The following is a 22,359-nucleotide window of genomic DNA, read 5'->3' on the forward strand; positions in this document are numbered from 1 at the left end:
TTTTACAGTCACAGATACATAACTATGGCTTCTTTTTAAACAAATCTTTCTGGAGACCTTGCTGTATATGTCAGTAACTTACAATAAAAACCAGCTACTGACATGTACTCTACTAACATATTGTTTGAGTTTTGGGGACAGAGTGTGTTTAGCCCGCAGGCCACAAACTATAAGAATTCATTTGAAACAAATGTGCAAAAAAGCTTCTAGAAATGCAAAATATGGTGCTGATTTGGCTGTTTTTTTCCTAAGTAGAGACCTATTCGCCTTCTCAAACTTCACTTCCCGTTGAGCTGGAGGGCCACCTGAGATTCTTGGGCTTCATCACACTTCAAAAAAAAGATTATACATTTTGCACAGGATAGAAAATGTTTTGCCACATCTATGACTAGTAGACATGCCCATATAGTTGCTTCCTATTGGCACATTTTCACCACTCGTTTGTTTTATACATAGAAATACAGGCAAACAACCACTGTAGATCATAGTATATTTTATTTGACTATTACATGTTTGGAAATAAATTGCATTAAATAGGTTCTCCTGAATACCGGCATAATTTAAAAAACCCAACTACAAAAACTTAAATAAGAATTAACTTACAAAAATCATTTCATACCCATTACCCATCATGAAATGTTTCCATCCAAATTTCAAATATCAACCAGATATAAAACTTCCAGTTTCTTCCATAAAATTCCTTACCCCTGCTTCACAAAATATAAACTTTTTGTTCACTAGAAATATACATTTTAACAGTCTTGGCTTAACAGTAATGTTTCATGCCTTGTATTTGAACCTTCATCATAATTATCCAGCGACCCTACTGTGAAAGAGAAAGAAAAGTCTTTCCATTGAAAGGACAGATCAGAAAAATGAAACCCAAATGAATGTCCTAATCACCTCTGAAGAGAAAAAAAAAGCTGCTTTTCTTTGGTGACTTGCCCTTGACAATCAATATAATCTGTAAGAATAAATTTGAATCATTTTCTCTGTGATCTACATTAAACCCTTCAAGTATACTTGCTACTGGAGTAAACTTGAACTTGAGAAGCTGTCACCTATTGTAAATGATTTAGATGCTTCGGAAATATAACTTAATTTGGTATCATCTCGATTTCTCAAGCAATTATATGTGCTGCAGCTGCATGGTAGTTGCAGATATTTGTATTTTCTCTGTCAGAACACAGCAGTTGACTAATTCACAATGTAACAAAGTAAGACATTACATTTACAGTAACTGACATTCGTTTCTTCCAATGGTCGGGGAAGAGGATGGCAGAGCTCCACCTTGGTGAGGTAGCCTTGGTTACCAAAGGGGCGGAGGGCTTCAACATATGTTTATGTTTACTAAAGTGCTCTGAAATCCGGATGAGTGTAACTCTTTCACAGATGTAATCCAAACCACAAACTCATCCTTGGCCAGCTCTTCCAGTTCTTAGTCAATGCGAGTTCTGATGTCATTGGGTCTATAAAGGCGTGGTTCGTGCCCCCAAATCTGGAGTTTAAAACTGCTTTTGTCCTCAGTCGAAGAACCGACACTGCATGTATGTTTCGTCTGAAGCGGTGTAGCCAAACTTTTGGTAGAAAGCCACATTTTTGGGTGCACATTCCAGTGTGATTTTATAGCAATTCAGTTTTTTGCTGAGAAGGGTGAGTGTTGAAACTAACCTATGGGGAGAGAAAAGAGAGATAAAGGAAGAAATCAGCACAAATCACAAGAAGGCTCTCCTTCAAATAATTTCATGTCTGCGTTGGGATTTTAAGAGCTTATACAAGGTACCACTTGTGAGAATTAAAAATCAGCAAAGACAAAATGTCTTTGTTTTAGGCTCACACAGGACTACTCACAGTTTGCCCAGCTGCTTCCCTCTGCACACGTCACTCACTACTACCTCCTCCACCCGGCCTCTCTGCAAACAAAACAGAATAAAGAGGTCTTCATTTCAGTCTATTGAGCAATATAATTCATTTCAGTCAATTTCAGTATCAATAAATATATACATTTACCATGCAATTTCAGGAAATAAAATATGTAAATGTAACTCTTTTTTTCAGTTTATGGTGGTGAACTAATAATTACCTAGCCACCTAATAACCACTATATTAATGAGTAACTTCTTTTATGGGATTGGTCTTTAAAAAAATGTAGAGATAAATTACATTACATACGTTGCATTCATGGGATGTTATGTAATATACCTTAGCACAGGAGTGAATGAATTTGTGCTCCGTGATCAACGTGGCTGTAGCAACAATCTGTCCCAGATTTGTGTCTTCCACCACCAGGACGTAGTAGTCTCCTGTCTTCTTCATATGCTCAAACTTCTCTGAAAGCCAACGGACAACATATATGTTTTTTTTTTAAATCTTTGTTGATCTTTGATTATATTGGTTTGTATTTAAAGTTTGTTTTCTGGGGTTCTTTCTCTGAAGTGTGTGATGCCTATCAGAGCAACAAGTTGGTAAATGTTCTGACCATAATCAAAATCTCACTTTTGTCGTTTATCAAATTAGAACCATGTAACTTACTTATGTACTGCTCTGGTGTGACATCGCCTGTCTGGGTTAGTTGAGATAAAACCTTGAAGAATCCTGGAACACAAAAACACCATGTTCTCTCTTGTGAATTCTTGATTTCCCATGAAAGCTTTTGTGGTCATGTTCTTATCTTCACATTCTGTCAAAAATACATGTAGTGTAATATGTTGTCCAATATGTTGTCCATCCTGTCTCTAACTCACCCCTGTTGAAATCTGCCATATGGAGCGGCCTGAGCACCAGGCCTTCCCCTGGGCTGGAGGGAGAGATGTAAGGAGAGAAGGAGACAGTGTTGCTGCTCCAGTCAAGCTCCTGAAGCAGAGAGGGCTCAAAAAGTGGAGTCTCGTCCAGCAGCATTCCACAATCTCTGCAGGGAAACACGTAGACAGACAGACGGGTGAGTTCACAGGTACATACACACCCTTAAAGGAGTGAATGTAAAATGTTGAAAGCTAGAGTTAATACTGTCATATCTTCAGTCTTGATTGTGTTTGTTCTAAGTCACACAGAACTTTGACCTGACTAATACAAATTAACTGCCATACTTCACCGGTTGACGTGCATGGGCACACCCATTTATGAATTATTATGCACACCCTCCTTACAATACATAGTGTATTGAGGTGATACGATTCTTAAGCATTTGTTCATGATTTTCTTTCCACACTATGTTTCAGGCCCAACCAGGAGATGTAATGTGAGAAGGTAACATAATGCTGCTGTTGGTGGCTTTAATACAGGATAGTTTTTACCACATGAACCTTGCAAGAGTTCAATCTGTCTTACGTCTTGTCATTTCCATAGCAGCATAACATAATTACACTTTACTGCTGTCATTATTTCCTGATTACCGAGCCATGCAAATAAGAATATAACTGTGTTAAAGGGTTTGATATGTGCCAAGAGGGCAGAGTAACTTTAAACTGCTCATGTTGATTAATCAACTCACCAATGTTTCACCACCCACATTTTGGCTAACTACAGTAGTTAACGTTGCAGCGCTGACGTTAGCTTCCGATTTGGGGTTAAGGGAAACATAAATAATGATGTCTAGCGGCTGATTCTCCGTTTTTTAGCCACTTACACTGCAAAAAAGTGTAAGACATTGTAACAAAAGCCTTAACACTGTTTAGACTCATGTTTAGATTTGTGAAACCTTTCTTTTGCCTATAAAAACACAAAAAGTGTTTTTTTTTTCCCTATCCGGACCACATTAGACCAGGTCCAGATCAAAAACCACTATACTTAGACTTCTCCACTCTGGACTAGATTACCAAGGAGACTCCAGAAAGTCAGTAAAACATAGTTTCAGATTTGTTCTTGTTCTTTATTCTATTTGTGAAAACACAAAAAAGGACAATTTCACTGATCTTGCAGCTGGAAATTCACAGCATGACTCCATGTCTCTCCATTTCATTGGTTATGGCCATGTAGAGCTCCTCTTTCTCACTTATAAACAAAAGGTAGAAATGTTATTTTTACCTTGTTAAATACAATTACACAATATCTTTATAGAGTAAATTTTCTAATCTGTCCAATGTAGCAGCAAGCATTCTCTTTTCTCTGTGCACTGCAAGTGAATCTGACAAGAAAACATACTGATAATCTATTATGAGTGATAGAGTTCTGCTAAAAATACACGCCTGAGGGACAGAAGTTCATCCAAAAATACTGATGATGGTGTTAGCTGTCCAGCCTATATAAATAAATAGATAAATAGATAGATAGATAGATAGATAGATAGATAGATAGAAAGAAGGAAAGAAAGAGAGGGGAGGTTTGGGGGTGGGGTGGCTATAGGCTAGTCTAGGCCAATCAAATGTCAGACTGATGAGGTTATTATTGACCAATGATAAAGATCAACTCTATTTGTGATTAGAAAAGAGCAGAACCGCTTGTTGAACGCTTCCGGTGTGAACAGCCAGGCTCGCGAGAATTGACGCATCGCATTCCGGTCTGAACATCACTTTGACAGGAGTGAAGGTGGTGAAAAAAAACAGAGCATCAGCCGCTAAATATCATTTTTTAGGTTTCCCTTAAGTTCCCCTTAACTCTGACTCTGAAGCCAACTTCAGCGTCGTGTTAGCGGTTGGCGTCACATCTAACGTTAAGTAGCCAAGTTAACTATATAACATCATATACAAACACGTCACTTTCCTCTTGTCTCATGTCAAAAGCTACATGAGGCTACCTTCAGTCACTCAAACAAACTTAAGCAGCCCAGCTAGCGTCAGAGGGCTAATTAACTTGTCACTTCAGTTACATTAAATATTTAGCCTGCCGTGCTAGGCAGCTAGCCGGCTAGCAAAACTACTTACCGGTAAAACACCACACACGAATAGACGGTCCAGCTGAATTCTCAAACTGAGATAACGTACTATGACAACCGGTTTATCTTCCCCCTTTCCGCGAGGCTGGACTACATCATCAGCATAAGCAGCGTGGGTGTTTTCCAGGGTTGCTCCCGTCGGGAAGGCGCTTTCAGTGTGACGTGGCAGAGTTGCTGGAGGTGAGCGGCGTGGCCAAGTGACGTCAATCAATCAGTCCCTTATAATCATTATATAATTACTTTTATATTTATTGCAAACATATAGAATTGCCTTTATTTTTTTGTGTAATATATCTTTTTTACTGCAATTTTATTTATTTTTTAGATTGACATTTTGTCCTTGTCCGTCTATTTTGTATTTCCTGTTACAAGACTTGATTATAATTTCAATTCACAATGGTGAACATTTTTACTGTGATGAAATTGAATGTTTTATGATAATAAAGTTTCAATTAAAAAAAAATCACATTTGTCCCTAAAACAAAAAAAGCTTGTAAAACACTGGATTTCTGTACTTTATTAAACATTTTTGTCCACTCTGATTGTCATAGTAGTATATGACTTCTGTCTAAAACCCCTGGCTGTGTTGGATGTTTTTGATGTTAAATATTTTGTTCTGATCTAATTTTAACAAAATCCAATATATACAGTGTCTGTTTTGTGAAATGTGGATTCTAGCTTATCAGATGTATCAGGTGATTTATTTCTCAGTCCAACACATACACATTTATTGGACTAATAAACTCAAACGTCAAGAGTATCAGATGTTAGACACTACACATTAGGCAGCGTTCTCTAACATTATTGCCTTTTGAGCAGCGTACTCTTTAAATTAGCAGGTCTGCAGCAGCATCTGTGTTTGGAAAATACAGATAGAAGGGTTTTACATCCACAAAAAAAGAAAACACCAAGCAAGAAGAGTCGATGACAGTGTTTTGTTAAAAAGCTGTAGAAGCTCTGTTTATTGAGTGAGTCTTTTGTATTAACATATTTTACAAAAACTAGATTTACAGAAATTATCCATAACTCAACCATTCTTGATTTAGGCACAAAAATACAGGAAAGCTCAGTCCAAAAAGGTATTTCAGTTTTGATTAAATAATGGTTATGAAAGATAAGCCATGAATATGAAAATATATCATGGATATTAAAAGTTGTTTAATAACTGAATGTCAAACTGAAAATGAAAACTGATTTCTTTTTTACATTTTGACTAATTGAAATCTAAATCCTATATTGTATCTTCTTACAACACCCCCAAACAGAGTTTGAGCATTAAAGTAACACACAATAAAGATCACGACACTTCAGCTTTTAGTGGAAGTTTGTGGGCTGCTCTTTGGGATAAAGTGGAAGGAAACAAAAGCACTTGCTAGATTCATGCACATCTCTCCTCGCACTGTAATCACAATAAATCAAACACTTATAATACAGTCTCCATCTTTGTGTCCGTTGATATGTCTCAACCAGCTACAGATTCAGTGAAATTTGACAATACCCAAAAAGCTTCATGGGTCGGCTCAATGCTGCACACTGCGGTACATTTTTGAAATAAGATCTTTGAGCAGAGAATGATTATGTTCCTCGCTGGTATAATTTTTTAATTAGCACTCCTCAATGTGAGTAGACAAAGGCCGCACAAATAAAACCACCCTAAAAATTTCTCCATTAAGATTCTCAGTCATCCAGGTCAATGAATATCTAGAAATAATAAGTCGAAAGCAACTGAATCTACTGTTAATACTTGACAATTTTTTGCTTCTCATCCAAGATTTTTCATCATTACTACTGGACTGAGTCGCAAAATGTCTTCAAGACAGTGCAGCGTTTCCAGCTGCCACAAATGTAACCATTTCTATATATGCTAAATATTTGTAAATGTTGGAAACTGATGACCTAGGACTCCAATACTAATGTATTCTCAGAAGAAAATAACATTTTCTTATTCAGAGAGAACTGCTCATGAGCAGAGGGTAATTTAAGAAAAGACTGAGAGGATGACACCCATTGTACCTGTACAAAAATACGTCCCATTTGTTGCCTACACATCTCAAGGGAACTGTATTAGAAAACAGAAACGTACATGCCCATCCCGCCTTGTTAAATAACAAAAACTGTTTGCAACGGGTGATATTACACACTAAATACAGAACCCAAGTGGGTCAAAAACACTTTGTTTGCAGCATTATTTTGATCGAACATTCATGTTTGACAAAAAGGCTGAAAAAAAATACTAAAGTGACATTCTCTTACTCCAAGGTAAGAAGTAAAAACGTGTTGTCATTTTGCCTACTCTTAATTCACAGTTGAAACTCATAAAATATTAACACACAAATACATCAGATGAGTTTCTCCATCCACAATAAGGAGCTTCCCCCCCATGAGTAAAACAAGTGGAAAAAAATGTCACATAAAAGGAAAACAAGCAAGGACCCAAACAACTTTATCTAATAACGATACCTTTACACCCCTCTCATAAAAGACTTCTGAATGCAAAGCATGCTCATTTTTGACAGCCAGTCCCGATCATTGCTTACTCTCTACTGAAGCTGGTGGTTGCAATGTGTGGCACGTAAATAGAGGGCACTGCAATCTTGCATTTCTTGAGTTGCACCCATTGATTTATATAATGCTCCAGGTAGTCAGGCTGGAATCAGTTATGCAGAGGCCGTTCACAATAGCTCCAACTTATTTAGGCAGCCCGAAACAGTCCAAAGGCCATATTTGCAATGCGTTTGAATTATTGTTTTGAATAGGTGATGACCACTGACTGTACACCAAATGGGGGAAGATTTAAAAAGCTCTGTCGTGCCTCTTGGGATGTAGACTCTTGCTGAAGCCAATCTGTGTATCAGGGTGCAGGGTCTTGTTGCAAGCGTCTCTCTGCAGCTGCTGCCATGGTTCTACGTCTCAGCACAGTAGAGTCTAATTCTGGGACGATGTCCTCCTCCAGTCCAGGCAAATCCTCATCCTGATCATCTGGACTCTTGTTTAAATATCTCCTACAAATAAACAATGAAAAACATCTAAAAAGGTGCGATCATAGCAATAGAAATTGCAAGATATTGGGAAAACATGCACCCAGAAATGAACACAGACCACAAAAATGAATTTAGAAAATATAAGCAAGACAAAAAACAACTTCTGTTGAATATAAAACATATCAGAGCATCCTTTCCTATTAGGTAGAAAACTCCAACCAGCAGTGTACCAACCTGCGTGCTTGCTGGAGCATCTCCTCTTTCCTCTGCTTTAGCATCTTCTGCCTCTCCTCAGCCGACTTAGAGAAGCGACCACCTCTGACCTCCATGTTGTCTGGCTCACCGACGCCTTCCTCAGCTGCTCCACTGGACCCTGCCTGCTCCTCTGGTCCAGGGCTCCCCTGTAAAGCGGAGCGCTCTATAGCCTGAGGAAGGAACACAACCACAATATCAAAATGATAGATTGTTATCTCCGCCAGGTGTTAGCCTGGAGGGGATCATGCACGGTCATGTGTGTGTATGCGTGTGTCTGTGTGTATCTGTCCACAGTTAATCTCGCATACTATTGGACCCATCAGCCTAATATTTTCTGTGCACATGTATGACTGTATGCTCAAGGACCTCTCAAGGTTGCAGCAATTCACAATTTTTGAAAAACCTATTTTATAACGCCATTCTTTATGAGCCTATTGTAAAGCTTAGACTTTTGGCTTTTTAGCAGTCCTCTCCATTTTTCGATATGCATTATGACATAGCAAAAGGCATTTCTGGCTATCAGCTTGACTAAAATCAAGGCTTACCTAGTCTGTTGCAGGCCACATTTTGGCCTTTGTCATGGCTCAAAAACTGACATCCATAGAAAAGTTTGGTTGACCATCTGCAGATTAATTCCATACTCTATACATTACGATCCACTAAAGTTAGGCACGATACGAAATGAACAAATGCCCGTTTTTGTTATTTTTGCCACCATCTTGACTGTAAACACCTGGCGGAGATCTGCACTCTACCGAGTGCACTCTTCTAGTTGCATTCTCTTTTGTATTTCAATAAAGCCATATGCACATGATCAACATAAAACACAAAGCACGAAGTAAAACCTTGACAGAGTAGTTTGAGAATCAGGAGAGCAGAAGTTTACTCTTTTTCAAAGTGTGAATAGGAATTGTGTTACTAAAACAAGGTTTGATATTTCATAGGCACCAACTGAAAAAAAAAACAAAAAAAAAACCACACAATACATAAACCCTCGAGTTAACAGACCTGTGTAGGGAAAGGCACCTGGATGCGTCCCTCCAGGATGTTGTCAGTGGTGACCTCCACAGAGCGGGTCAACTGCAGGTCCTGCATTACCAGGTAGGAGGGCACCTGAGGGAACATCTCCTGGATCTGATGGGCCTGATGACATGAAGGTACGTCAAAATCAAAGAGAGCAATAGAAAAAAGGATTTAGAGAAAGACAGTTTGAGAAAGAAGAGCAGAACATAATTAGTAGAGGTTCACATAAGAAGTTTTATAATACAAGCAGGTTTCAAATATATAGTATTAATAAATGACAAGTACAAAACTGTTTGCACAAAGCTTTTCTGCTTAAATATAATTGCCATCTTCTGTAACTACTAGTTTCTGCTAAATTTCTTGGTTAAATAAAGAGGTTATCACTATGTCAGCAAGCATTTACTAAGAATAAAAATACCATGTGAGCAACGTAATGAAGTTAAGAGCATTTGGACCATAATACACACAGGCTGTAGTCTGAGGTAACAGACACTGACTTCTAGTAAACGCTAAGCAATGTCTAGATAAAACCATTCCATATCTGGCATCAAATTGCTATCAGCGCATCATCTCTCAGAAAACAAACAAGAATTTCATCAGCTGTAAACATAAACTCACCATGGCCATGAGCTGGGAGTTGTTGGCCTGGGCAATCCCTAAGATATTGGTAGTATGCATCACTTCTACTGAGAAGCTGGGCAGCCAGCTGGCAATACGGGATCCTGTGGGAGAATGCATGGATATCATACTTCATTATCAGAAACAGACTCTGTGTAAGGTAACTCAGCTACTAGATTTGTCTTCAGATTTGCGTTTGACAGACTAACCGTCAAAGTGGAAGAAGTGGTTGTGTTGGTTGATATGTGGTCTAGCATCTGCAGCAGCTCCAACAGGGCCAATGTTGTCTTCCAAGCCCCCGCCCTGCTGCTGGCCTCTCGTCTGGTTCCCGTCCCCGCTAATGTTCAGGGATGTACGACATGTGGGACAGGAGGTGTCCTGCTCCAGCCAGGAGCGCAAACAAGAGCTGGAAACATACAATACACACAGTATAATTCTCAAGTATTATGTTATTTTTATGTCATTTGTGCTGGTTGTCTCTTAGGCTGAGACTTTGAGTAAAACCTTGACTTACATTTCAGGACTCAGGACAAGTCTTCTGTGGCTTAACTTGTGCTCAAACTCATTCAGCAGACAAATACTATTTCTTTATATTGTAAACGCCTTGTGAATTCAACAATGAAAGTTGTATTTAAAAAGCTAAGAACTGACTTGTAGTCAAGGTTGTCCACAAAAAATCTATAATTTATGCAGGATTTTGGGCAATAGCCAAACAAATTATACTGTATTCAAGCACAGCATGTTCAGCCATCTTGATTCTGGTAAGGAAAGATAAACTGGTACTTGACTGGAGAGATGACTACAAGCCACAGGCCAAGGGCACCTCTAAATCTTCTATCCCTGTGTAGACTGAACATAGAAACAACTCCTGCTGAATGACAAAAATCACTCTTTACTTGTGGAAGAGATGACCACAGGGAAGTTTGCGTGCTGTCAACATGGTATCCCAGCAGATGGCACAATCATCATCATTAGCTGCCAATTCCTCTGCAGTAGCGACAGCAAATCTGCATAAAAAAGTTTACAGTACATACAATCATGAACAAGTAATAATTGGATGGAAAATAGCAGAAAATAGAGATATTTCTTTAGAAACAACAAATGAACCTCCATTACCTGGCCTCCATGTTGTTGATGACACGAAGGTAGTTCTTGTGTCTGCGGACACGGCGCTGGACCTCATGGAAGAGATACCGCAGCTGCATGAAGATAACCAAGCTTGCCATGGACAGCCAGATGTTACCAAAAAGCTAATGAAAGAAATATTATGGACAGAAAAGGTGGAAGATTAGGAGTGGAAAAAGAGTCAGGGACAGACTTCATTCTCACCACATCACATGCCTGCCTACACCTGTCCCCTCTTTGTCTTACCAGCATATGGATGTGGTGTACGAGGTCCAGAAAGAGCATAGCCAGCTCCATGATGAAGTCTGTGTAGTAGACATAGGTTCCCTTACTCTCCCAAGTCCCTGGATGGTTCAGGTCCCACAGGTGGATGGAGTACCTGAGGGGGGAAGCACAGCTCAGGCCATCAATCACAAGTGAGATTTAGTACGATGGCTGATGAGGCCCTTGTTTTGGATGAGGATTGGCAAACAAAATGAAGGCATGAAACAAAGATGGTGCTAAAAGTATATATGGTGCAATAACAGCATAAAGAGATAGCAAAACATGGACAAATTGAACTAAATCTATCTGGATAAGAAACAAGAACAGAGAATAACAGTGTAATGAGAGAGAAATGTAGTGGAAATAGTCCTTCGCTGCTGAACTCTTAATCTGCCATGTGTAATAACACAAGTTAAACATAAACTGGGGTAACAATGTAAAATAGTCACCACAAATATTATTTTGCTATGTACCAAGCAACAGGAATGCACCTGACAACAGTTTACAGTTTTAATGTTAGACTAAGACTACTGTATCTATGAGTGCCTCTGCTGATAAGAGCTTTTTCTGCTGTTTATATAATCCAAACTCTCTGTGGAACAAAGGAGCCTTTCACATTGGTGCTAATGAAACCAGAGGAAAACAAATGGTGTTGCTAACATTAGCCCCTGATTCTAAATCTGCAGAGGCGATGTCATCCTTGCTGCTGTGGTGCGTGCACGTGCATGCATGCCTTAAGAAGGCTTTAAAGGGACTTACCGCATAATGACATGCCCTGTGCGAACAGTGACCAGCAGACACTGAAGACAAAAGTACACAAATTAATATGATGTAATTCTTGTAGTCTAATTTCCATATAAACCAATGCCAAATATGACATTACACTTGTGACTTAAAAATACAATATGGTAAAGACATGTTTTGTCATTTAGTGATTATTAGTATGGTAGTGATTATTAGTATGTTAAATCTTTCAAAATGTGCATCTCCTTCAGGAGACAGGTTCTGCATCAACTAGAAAGTTTTTTTCACAACAGACATTTTGATAGAAAAACACAGTTGTAACTGAAAACATGAATGATGATATTTCAATGCCCCAGTAAGCCAATTTTCATGATCCAGCATGCACAATATCAGGATCCTGGAACTGGCACACCTAACTGGAATGCAGCAATTATTATTATTATTATCCTATTATCCTATTATTATCCTGCTATAATTTTCTGCTGTAAAAAGGCTTGTAGTGTTTACAATATGGTGGACCAGCACACACACACAAAGTGTGGCTAAACTTCACAAAAGACAGTAGTGATACAGTTAAATGTAATCAATGTGTGAAAAACAATTTCATGCAATGGAGGAACTTCATTCAACACAACAAGGAATTCACTGTATGGTATAAGAATGCAGTGTTTTTGAAATCTCGAGTCTTTATTTTACACACATCTTTAGGAAATAGTAAGAGTTAAGAGAGAATGATGTAAAGAGTACATAATCATCTGTGGTACGCACTAGTCAACATGCATTTTTCTACAAAGCAGGCCTCCATTTTTATACAAATGCGGCTCGAGGTTCTTACCTCTGCTGCCATAAAGGAGAGGGTGTGCAAGCCATGGGAAGCTCCCAGCAGACCACAGACCACAGCCAGGCCACAACAGTCCAGCAGCAGGGAGACCAGCAGACACAATACTCGCACATGGCTGTTCATGGGAGTGGAGGGGGAGAATGACAGCTGAAAGGGAGAAAATGCAAGTTAGAAGTGGATTGTGTCCTAAGGTTTCTGGGGAGTTTTTCTTTGTCTTCTAGGAGAACTTATGCTGGTTCGTGATCTGTTTCTCATGTGGCCCTGACAAATAAAGTTGATTATTTGGGAATTTAAAGTGGACTTCCGTAGGCAAATCATTTAGAGCGAGTATTCTGCTTTAATGCTCATCATCTTGAGTGAGAATGACATTTTTCATAATACGCTGGCATTTAAGGAATACAACTAATCAAACAAGAAGATGACAAAATCTGAATCTGAATCAAGTAAGCTTAAAAAAAAAATTAAAAAAAAAAAAAAAAAAAAAGACTAAATGTGTGCATTTCATAGGAGCACAAACTATTGATGTTCCCACACCTATCCATGCTCTAAATGGAAAACTAATTGACACAGTACAGCACTATAAATACTGAGGACTTTGGTTAGAAAGCAGGTTGTCCTACAAAACTCATGTCGAACATCTTGCTCAAAAAAAATAAAAATTCAAATTGGATTCCTGTACCAAAACAGAGCTTGTTTCTCTTTTCAAGACTTAAAACACATTATACAGTCTACCATACTGTCCACATTGGATTATGGAGATATCCTGTTTGCTCATGCTGCTGCCACCACCCTTAAACCTCTGGATGGTATCCACCACAATGCCATTTGATTCATTACAGCAGACAGCTATCACACTCACCACTGTGAGTTTAATGAAAAGGTCGGATGGTCATCACTGACATCTAGAAGGCACCAGCACACCTGTGTCAGAGCTAATAATCATAACACCAGATCACAGAGCAGGTTGGCTTTAAGAGATCCTCATACAAACTCTGAGCATGGGAAGCCTGTTTTCCAGTAACATGCACCTTACTACTGGAATGAACTGCAACACAGCTTAAAGTTAGAGACACTTGTTCAAGTTTTACTAGCTGATATTCCTCAGAATGTTTGTGATTGTTTTAAGTAGTGTGTCTGTGAATGTGTATGATGACTATTTTGTGATGTGAATGAACTGTCTTACTGTGACCCTGTGTGTATATGTAACCTGTTCTCAGGTCTTTTTTGCAAAAGAGATCTTTATCTCAATGAGATTTCCTAAATAAATAAAGCTTAATAATAACGGTAATAATAATACATCTAATCTAATCAGCACAATCGGCCACTGATAAATAAGCATGTCTCAGTATTGGACTCGGTACTATACTAAAAGGGCACTTCTACTGTAGCAACTGAGAGGAAAACAAGCTTGAACCAAATTTTACACAACCTGTTTAAATCAATAAACTCCTCACATACAACCCCCAAAAACATTCATGTACTGGTAACACATTGCTTAGGACTGTTAACTGACAGTTAACATTGTCTAGTGTATAGAATACATTTTAAGACTTTATTACAAACATTAAAACAGCTTAGCTGAAAAAAATAAAATAGATTTGATCAATTCTATAAAACTTAAATACCACAAGGTTTCCCTTGCACACTGACAAAATGCTAAACCTACCATCTTGAGCATATTAATCTACATGAGTGATCTTCACCCCAAAGCTAGAACCCACAGAAACAGGAGCACATGAAGGAAGACAGCTGGGTTAACACAACTGACAAGACTTAAACATGAAAAAACACGCATCTATAGTCAAAGCTGAGAGACGGATGCAAAAACAAGCAGACAGTTACACAAACAAACATACAGCCATTTGTGGCACAAGACATTCACACACTAAATGGTAAATATTCTACAGTACAGCAGGCAGAAATGACCCTCTGGTACACTAATCCAGTCAGCATTACATCACTATACCAACTTAGTGTCCATTTTAAATGTCATTGCTTGCAAGTAGGTGACTAAATGTGATATTTTGTTTTCCCTAACATGCAAAAACACAATCTGATACAGGGACAAGTCAATGTAGCGCCTGAAACTGTATCAGTGGCCTAACATGCCAGAACAAGGTACTATTAATAGATCCAGAGCTGAAAAGAGTGCAGTCACTCTCAGACTTTTGGGGAACATTCAGCACACCTTTAAAAAGACTCCTATATAAAATATGAAGGTGTGTTCATCAGGTGTCATTGAATAACAGGCTTTTTTCTACCTTGCGTTTAATCTCAGTCCTTATAAAAACAAGACAGTCACAAAGAATGAAGGTCTAGTCCTATCATGTTTACTGTATAGCCCTAAAAAGAGCAGGTTTCATACAAGGTTGTTTAGACTATCTATTAAACTCTATAGTGTCTCATAGCAAATAAACATAGGCAACAAAAGTTATTTGTGTTCATTGTGAAGATCCCTATACTTACTTAGTGACATACTGGTAATTTCCAAGGCCCTCAAAAGTTACTCAAGTTTCATTGCATCTCCTACTTGGATCAACTTACGAAGAGTAATGTGATATTCATTTCAAAAGAAAACTGATATGCTGTTTGGAACTGACATTACTGAAGTAATGTGTGTCCTACTGTAACAACTATGAGCTAAAAGACCTTGGAGGCTCGACAGCAAAAAAGCTGGAAAAAAAAGGATCTCCAGGTATCCACAACAACAGTGTCTTTTACCATTGTTGACATTGCTTCATTTCATGGAAGTCAGGCTTCTAAAAGAGCCTCATGCTCTGTTGCTTAAAATTACCTGACTCTGAATCATCTTTACATTTAGTGGCCTATCAAACAATATCATGTGTTTGGGGCTGCAACTAGCAATTATTTTCATTATCGATTATTTTCTCAATTTATTAATGAGTTGTTTGGTCTATAAAATGTCAGAAAATGATGAAAAATGTCAATCACTGTTTTCCAAAACCCAAGATGATGTCCTCAAATGTCCACAACCCAAAGCTATTTAGTTTAATGTCATATGTCACTGCAGCTCTACATGTGTTGGCTTTCTGATTTATTCATATTCCTATATGATTAGTTATTATACAACCCATGAAAGATTCTGGACTTTTGTTTTGTACTGTAGGCCAGTCAGTTGGTTGAACCTTTGGTCCAATACCATTAGTGGTTATAGCTATTTTCAGTTGAACTGGGTTGGACTCAGACTATTGAAAATTGTGGTGAGAGTACATTCAAAACAAAAACAGATTCATAATGCTGATAATTAAATAAATTTGGTTTATTGTCCAGCCCTAGATTACCATGCAAGGTAGTCATAAACAAAAAACATGCTTTGGGGCACAAGAAAAAGTAAAAAAATATATTATAATACTTACATATTCAAATCTGTCTTTGCAGAGCTGCACCATGAGGTGAAGAAAGACCAGGGCAGAGAACCACAAACACCACATGACCACCTCCTCCACTGTCTGCACGTTCAATACGCCAAAGATGAAAATGAACTTGTAGAATATGAAGTTCCAAAACTTATCTTTCAGGTGCTGAGGGGAAAAAACAGAAAAATAAGATGAAGATTATGTTGGCTGGGCTCCAAATGGATATTTAAAGGATTAAAAGCAGATGCATTCATGTTCAGGACTCACCTGCTTCTCACTGACTCTAAGTGGGCCAAACACCACATACTGAATCATTTTAGCAATCAACATCAAAGAGCAGCAGAATGTGTTGACCAACACCTAGGGGAACACAAAAGAATAAAGTGACAATAAGTTTTTTTGTAACACCATCATCATCATCTCATCACCTATATTGACAGACACTCACCCATACAAAGAGACTGTCAGTGACCAAGTACCACAAGACAGTGGTTGCCAATTCTGTGTTACTAATATCATTGTTTAGATGTTCAAGGTCCACTTCGGTGGGAGGTGGTGTTTCATCAGTTTCCAAGGCCCCAAACCCAGGGTCTGTCACAGTGGTGTAGGCGCTGAAGATGCTGCCAGCAAGCAAAGCCACACTCAGTGCTGTGTACGTCTGCAGGCTGGGCCAGGGAAATCTCTCCAGAAACAGCAGAGGCATTGCACTGTTTATGGTCCACTTCTTAACTTGTGAAAATGGTGTTTGTCCCGATCCAACAACTCGAGAAACCTGTTAGGGCAGAAGTTTGTTAGCTAATGTGGGCCAAACTTTATTAACCACGGTGTAAACATCACGTTACATAGCTAGCGTTAAATATAGAGATTGTTCACTTGGTTAATGTATGAGTGATGTGAGACATCGTGATGATTTGGAAATAAGTTAGCCAGCTGGGACACGAATTTGAGAGATTTCAAGAGTTTTTTGGTAGTTTCCAAAATGTTAGCCAGCCTACTCTCAGCCAGCTCCCGAGCACGGCTAACTTAACGCTAGCTCAATACAGTTGGTAAAGGTGCGAATTACTCACGTATTATACTGTTTTTAGTTCGATGTAATGATTAAAATTAACACAAGAAGGTGAAAATTCCCGGCTTTCGACCAAACTGGCTAGTCTAGCTAACGGTAAATAGTAGAAGTTCACGCCCCTAACATTAACTATTTACCTGGCTAGCGTTATCTAATACTAAGCTAGCTTTCAAGTTAGCTCATATTAGCTACGTAGCTAGCCACTGTTAGCCAGCAGTAGAAATATAGTGCGTATTAAACAGTCACTTACAGTTTCTCAAAATCTCTGTTACACACAATATCCAGCGTCTCTTTTGTATACAGTGTTGTACTTTTAGTGCTGCTGCATTGAGAACATCGTAATTGACAACATCGTCTTGTTTATTTCACCGAGGAGGCAGCAGGCTGGGGGAGGCTTCCTCTGTTGCGCACTGTAACAACGTCATCGTTACAACTTTAAAGTCATAGTCATTAAAAATATCCTTTAATAATTTTTCTGCACATATAACAAACAATAAATGCCAAAAAATGTATGGATTTTTTTTTCTGAATACGTAATTAAAGCTTCATGGAAAACTATGTGGGTGACCCTGTGATACAGTATCTGTGTTTTTATCCACCTGAGTGTGAGTCTTTCCAAACCTGCACCAGGCTGCCTCCCCTGCTTCTTAAATGAATGTAACTGTAGCTGACTGAACTGAATTAGATATACAGACACTGACCTATAAATTACTGAAAAGGAGACGCCACTTCAGAGAATATGAAAACTCGCACAGCATAAATATTCTGTTATGCTGCACTTGTTGCCATAGGTGAGCACTCTAGGACCCAGCAGTGACCTCCATCTATAAAGACTCACTGTACACTGTATTCGCACACACAACACTGTACACGCAGTATTTAGCACACAGATGACATTTTAAAAAAACAGGAACCTTGTACATTGTAATGTACTGTAGTACAGTAGTTCTGCATTAAATATCAGGAACGACCTTTTTCACAGCAGCTATTTTGACTCGTAATTGCAGGAAAGGCGCAGGTGTTATTAATGACATTAATGGTTTTATTTATGAGTTCTAGGTCCAGTGCTTTTATGCATGCTGTCTCATTTACTGGGGCACTCAAATTGGATATGGCTGTCATTAATGTTATTAGTTACACCTGTGTTTGCTGCCATAACAAGTCAAAATGCCTGCTGTGAGTGGTTTTGGTTGTCAGTCAGAGGTGTTAATGAAACGGTTGGATTTATATATTTATCCTTTTTTTATCTATTTATATCTATTTTTAAGTGCCTCATTTTATTTTGTTTTCATGGACGATGACCCCACTGCCCATCCTGAAATTATAACATATCTTTGAATCCAAAAAATGTGGCTTTTTTTTGGACTTTCGCTTCAACACTAAGTTCTTAAATACTCTCTATATGTGTGCCCTCAACATTAAATTACGTCTCATTTGTCAAAAATAAGACGTAAAGAGAAAAGTGTCATAGCAAATGTTTTTTTATCAGCCATTAGTCAAAGGCAGAACACCTGCTGTGACATTACCAATTGGGTTGTGACCAGACAGGAAACATGCTTGAAGGTTTCATATCTCAGAAAGCAGTGCAGGAGCAATGTGTGACTTGGTGTTGATTTGCTCTTTAGAATTCACGGTGAAATTAGGTTTGTAAACCATGAAGTCGTCTCTTTTAGCCACGTAACCAGCTAAGCAAACTACATTCCACTGCAAAACATGTACAATGTGAACAATAGATGGAGCTGACATACAGCAACTAAACCATAAACTGTTGACTATTTTTCAAGAGAGACACAAATTGCTCTACTGAGGAACAGAAATGATCAAAATGAAAGCGGAAGCTTCAACCGCTTCTCTGACTTCATCTTTTATCTTTACCAAAATGGATGGGAGCATACAGGGAAACATTGAACAAGTCTTGAAATCAGTTTTACTTTCTTTCTAAAAATGAGCGCTTGCATTGTCACGGTGCATATGGAGCGTTTTAAGTAATGACATAAAACGATGGTAGGGAGTGGTATTTATTTTACAGGGCAATGGAAGGAGGTTATTAGGAAAGTAACAATACTTCAAACATTTCCTTACCAACATGGGAATTTAGATGAAAGGAAACAAGGTTAAGACTCATTTAAGACTGTATCATTCAGAAATACAAGAGAATTGTGAAAGTCAAAGACAATGTAGGACAATAGCTTGTTCAACATACTGCATATTATTTAAAATATTCCATCCAGCATTCTGGGCTCAGGAGTAGTTCTGACTGTGTCAATCATGGCTACAGGAAATGGTAATAATTAACTATTCAAATGGTTGCCATCAATACTGTAATTCGAGTTTACGAGTCCAAAGTTAAGGTGTGTGGGAGCGTTGCGATAAATGAAAATGTAAAGGTTGTAAACACTGTAAAAATTAGATATCTCCCTAGTTTCGACACTGATTCCTGCGTTCCTTTCACTTCAACTGGTCTATGTCAGTAGGTAATGTGATTAGTCCATTTACTGTCTTCTGTTACACATATTCATGTTTATTTCTCGAGCACAGGTAGGGTGGTCAATATCTGCTGACGATGAGAAAGACAGTCTGCTTTAAAGTGAATTTTTGTATTTGATATCATAATATCTTGAGTACTGTAGAGCTGCGGTCTCTGTAAGTTGGATACAATTCCAAGCACAAAATTCAATTGTTATGAAAAATGTTCTTTTCTAGCAAATGCTGGAGCAAACAAAACCAGCCTACTATTAACAAGATTTTTTGTGATATGCATTCTGGACCAGAATTTGTCAGAAATGGACATGACACTAGATGTCAACCTTCATAAAACTACAAAAAAGTAAAACAGCCCATTCTGTCAGGATATTGAGACACCACTGGAGCCAATGATTTGGATAAGGGAACTATAAAAGATCTTTGACTTCTTTCCGTGCAAAGTAAACCATTACAAGGCAATCAAATATATTTATATACTTAGACATTCTGACATGTTCTGTTTTATAAAAGACAATAGTTAAAGTTCCAAACATCCCTGAATTTTCTCTTGAACAAACTAAAGAGTACAGTCTAGACCTGCTCTATGTGAAAAGTGCCCTGAGATAACTTCTGTTGTGATTTGGCACTATATAAATAAATTTGACTTGACTTAAATACCTCCAGCTCACAAAACAACTTGTCCACTACAAAGAATGCAATAGGTTTAATCAGCAGTTTGCAGTAAGTTCATCAGTTTCCCGGGCTTGTCCTTCCCGACAGTGAAGGACCTATGACACGTACATGAAATCACATAATTGACTCTTGAATGGTCCTGTGAGAAATCGTCTTCCTTTACAATTTATCCATAAAGGGAAGTGAAAACTTGCTCGTACAGCACTTTGTGTTTTTTCTCTTCATGCAGACACCACTGTCAGCACTTTCACCATGAACCACTCAACTGAGATTTCTTCTTTAGAGGATATGGATCTTGAGGAGTTTGACGTTGGAACAGCAGTGGCTTGTGTGATCCTCAGCCTGTCTTTCCTGATTGGGGCTCCCGGGAACCTGCTGGTGATCTGGACTATCCTGAGACACGTCAGGCAGCATTCCCACACTGTAGTGCTCATCTTGCACCTGGCAGCTGCAGACCTGCTGGTCCTCATCACCTTGCCCCTGTGGATCTACTCCCTGGTGTACACCTGGGTGTTTGGAGAGGCTTTTTGCAACATCTTAGTGTACATTGTCAATGCATGCATGTTCAGCAGCATCTTCTTCATAACTCTTATGAGTGTGGAGCGCTTTCTAGCCATTTGTCACCCATTTGTGATGATGCGCTGGAAGATCACAAGCATTATGAACCGATGTCTTGTTTTTTTGTGGCTCCTTGCCTTGCTTCTAGGACTGCCTGCTTTACTGATCAATCCTTTGGATGAAACTGATGGCAATGATCAATGTTTTTCCAGGGAGTTCCGCTCTGTGACTGAAGTGATCATCCTCTTATGCCTGGAGACCTTGGGAGGCTTTGTTGTCCCTTTTATCATTCTTAGTATCTGTTATTGTCTAGTAGCTGCACGGCTCAGAAAAATGCGTTTCAACTCCAAACAGAAATCCATGGTTCTTGTCCACACTGTGGTGATAGCCTTCACTCTGTGCTGGTTGCCTTACCATATTATCAACATTGTTGATCTGGTTTGCATCCTAGGGACAGACACAGAACACGAGTGTGTGCACAAGAGTATTGTTTATAGTTCTGGTGCTCTTGTTTTCATTAGCAGTTCAGTCAATCCTGTATTATACGCGTTCTTTGCGAGAAATTTACAAGGGAGTCTCGAGGAGTCCCGACTGGTCAGGCTGTTCCAGGAAATAGCAACTCATGCTAACAAACTCAGGGAACTGGTAATACAACATCAGACAGGCCAGAGGGCAGCAAATACACAGGTAGAGCTGATGTCTGACCGTGAAACAAGCACTGAAATGGTGCTGATGTGAAAATGTAAATTGCGATAAAAAAAGGAATAGGGAAGCAAATACATCTGTTTTATTTTCTCTCAGCTTTACCTCAGATAATTAAAAAAAACCTTTATGTTGTAAAAGAGTGCTGACAGCAGAGATTTGGATATGTGTTGCTATTCATATCATTCAAATACCATTCCTTCCCACCCTTGTCTCAGTTTCACCTTGGATGTCAATGCAAGCAAACATATGATTGTGATTGTTATGCTGATAATAATCTATTGTTGTAATTTTAAATACTGAGAAGTTTAAAGTTTATGTTTTGCTCCAATATTGTGTATTGTGTTTTGTCTATGATATAGAGCTGAAATGATTGGATTAATCAATCAATCTACAGGAAATTGATCTGTTAACAGATTTGATAATCAATTAATTGTATAAATCATTTTTCAAGCAAATGTGCCAAACATTTGATGGAGCAATTGTTCACCATAAACATATTTACTACAGACTTTGGTCATTCGTTTGCTAGTGTCCATGTCAGTGGCCAGAGTGTTGCAAACTAACTGTCATCCATTTTGAGTCAAATATTCAGACACAAATTGGGGATGTTTTTTTACAGTATGACTGTCATCATCACAAAATTTGCAAACATTTGAATAGCATTCACCCCTAAAAGCTTGTTTCCTGGTACAGAGAGTCATTATATTCTTAAAGGTTCCTCATAGTGCTTCTTTACATAACAGATCTTTTCACCCTCTGTGAATTTAGTATAATCA

The 22,359-nt window shown here is 38.5% G+C and overlaps 3 protein-coding genes across 3 annotated transcripts; 1 reads left to right on the forward strand and 2 right to left on the reverse strand.

Annotated features, from left to right (window-relative positions):
• Positions 1-476: 476 nt before the first annotated feature.
• gnpnat1 (glucosamine-phosphate N-acetyltransferase 1) lies at positions 477-5,104 on the reverse strand. The gene is made up of 6 exons (XM_042417614.1): positions 4,860-5,104; positions 2,745-2,908; positions 2,533-2,595; positions 2,203-2,330; positions 1,852-1,913; positions 477-1,671 (listed from the first exon to the last, which is right to left on the reverse strand). The coding sequence occupies exons 2-6, from the start codon at positions 2,896-2,898 to the stop codon at positions 1,524-1,526; spliced, it is 555 nt and encodes a 184-aa protein (XP_042273548.1). The 5' UTR covers positions 2,899-2,908; positions 4,860-5,104; the 3' UTR covers positions 477-1,523.
• Positions 5,105-5,803: 699 nt separating this feature from the next.
• Positions 5,804-17,574, reverse strand: LOC121899482 (E3 ubiquitin-protein ligase AMFR-like). Its single transcript, XM_042415338.1, has 14 exons — positions 17,415-17,574; positions 16,547-16,870; positions 16,366-16,458; positions 16,099-16,263; positions 12,716-12,868; positions 11,896-11,936; positions 11,119-11,251; positions 10,864-10,997; positions 10,644-10,754; positions 9,957-10,153; positions 9,748-9,851; positions 9,115-9,249; positions 8,086-8,276; positions 5,804-7,872 (listed from the first exon to the last, which is right to left on the reverse strand). Exons 2-14 carry the CDS (start codon positions 16,799-16,801, stop codon positions 7,722-7,724), a joined length of 1,863 nt encoding a protein of 620 aa, XP_042271272.1. The 5' UTR covers positions 16,802-16,870; positions 17,415-17,574; the 3' UTR covers positions 5,804-7,721.
• Positions 17,575-19,092: 1,518 nt separating this feature from the next.
• Positions 19,093-21,947, forward strand: LOC121898862 (leukotriene B4 receptor 1-like). The gene is made up of 2 exons (XM_042414340.1): positions 19,093-19,448; positions 20,550-21,947. The coding sequence occupies exons 1-2, from the start codon at positions 19,433-19,435 to the stop codon at positions 21,614-21,616; spliced, it is 1,083 nt and encodes a 360-aa protein (XP_042270274.1). The 5' UTR covers positions 19,093-19,432; the 3' UTR covers positions 21,617-21,947.
• The last annotated feature ends 412 nt before the right edge of the window (positions 21,948-22,359 follow it).

The sequence above is a fragment of the Thunnus maccoyii genome, chromosome 1 (genome assembly GCF_910596095.1).
Source record: "Thunnus maccoyii chromosome 1, fThuMac1.1, whole genome shotgun sequence".
Taxonomy (NCBI): Eukaryota; Metazoa; Chordata; class Actinopteri; order Scombriformes; family Scombridae; genus Thunnus; species Thunnus maccoyii.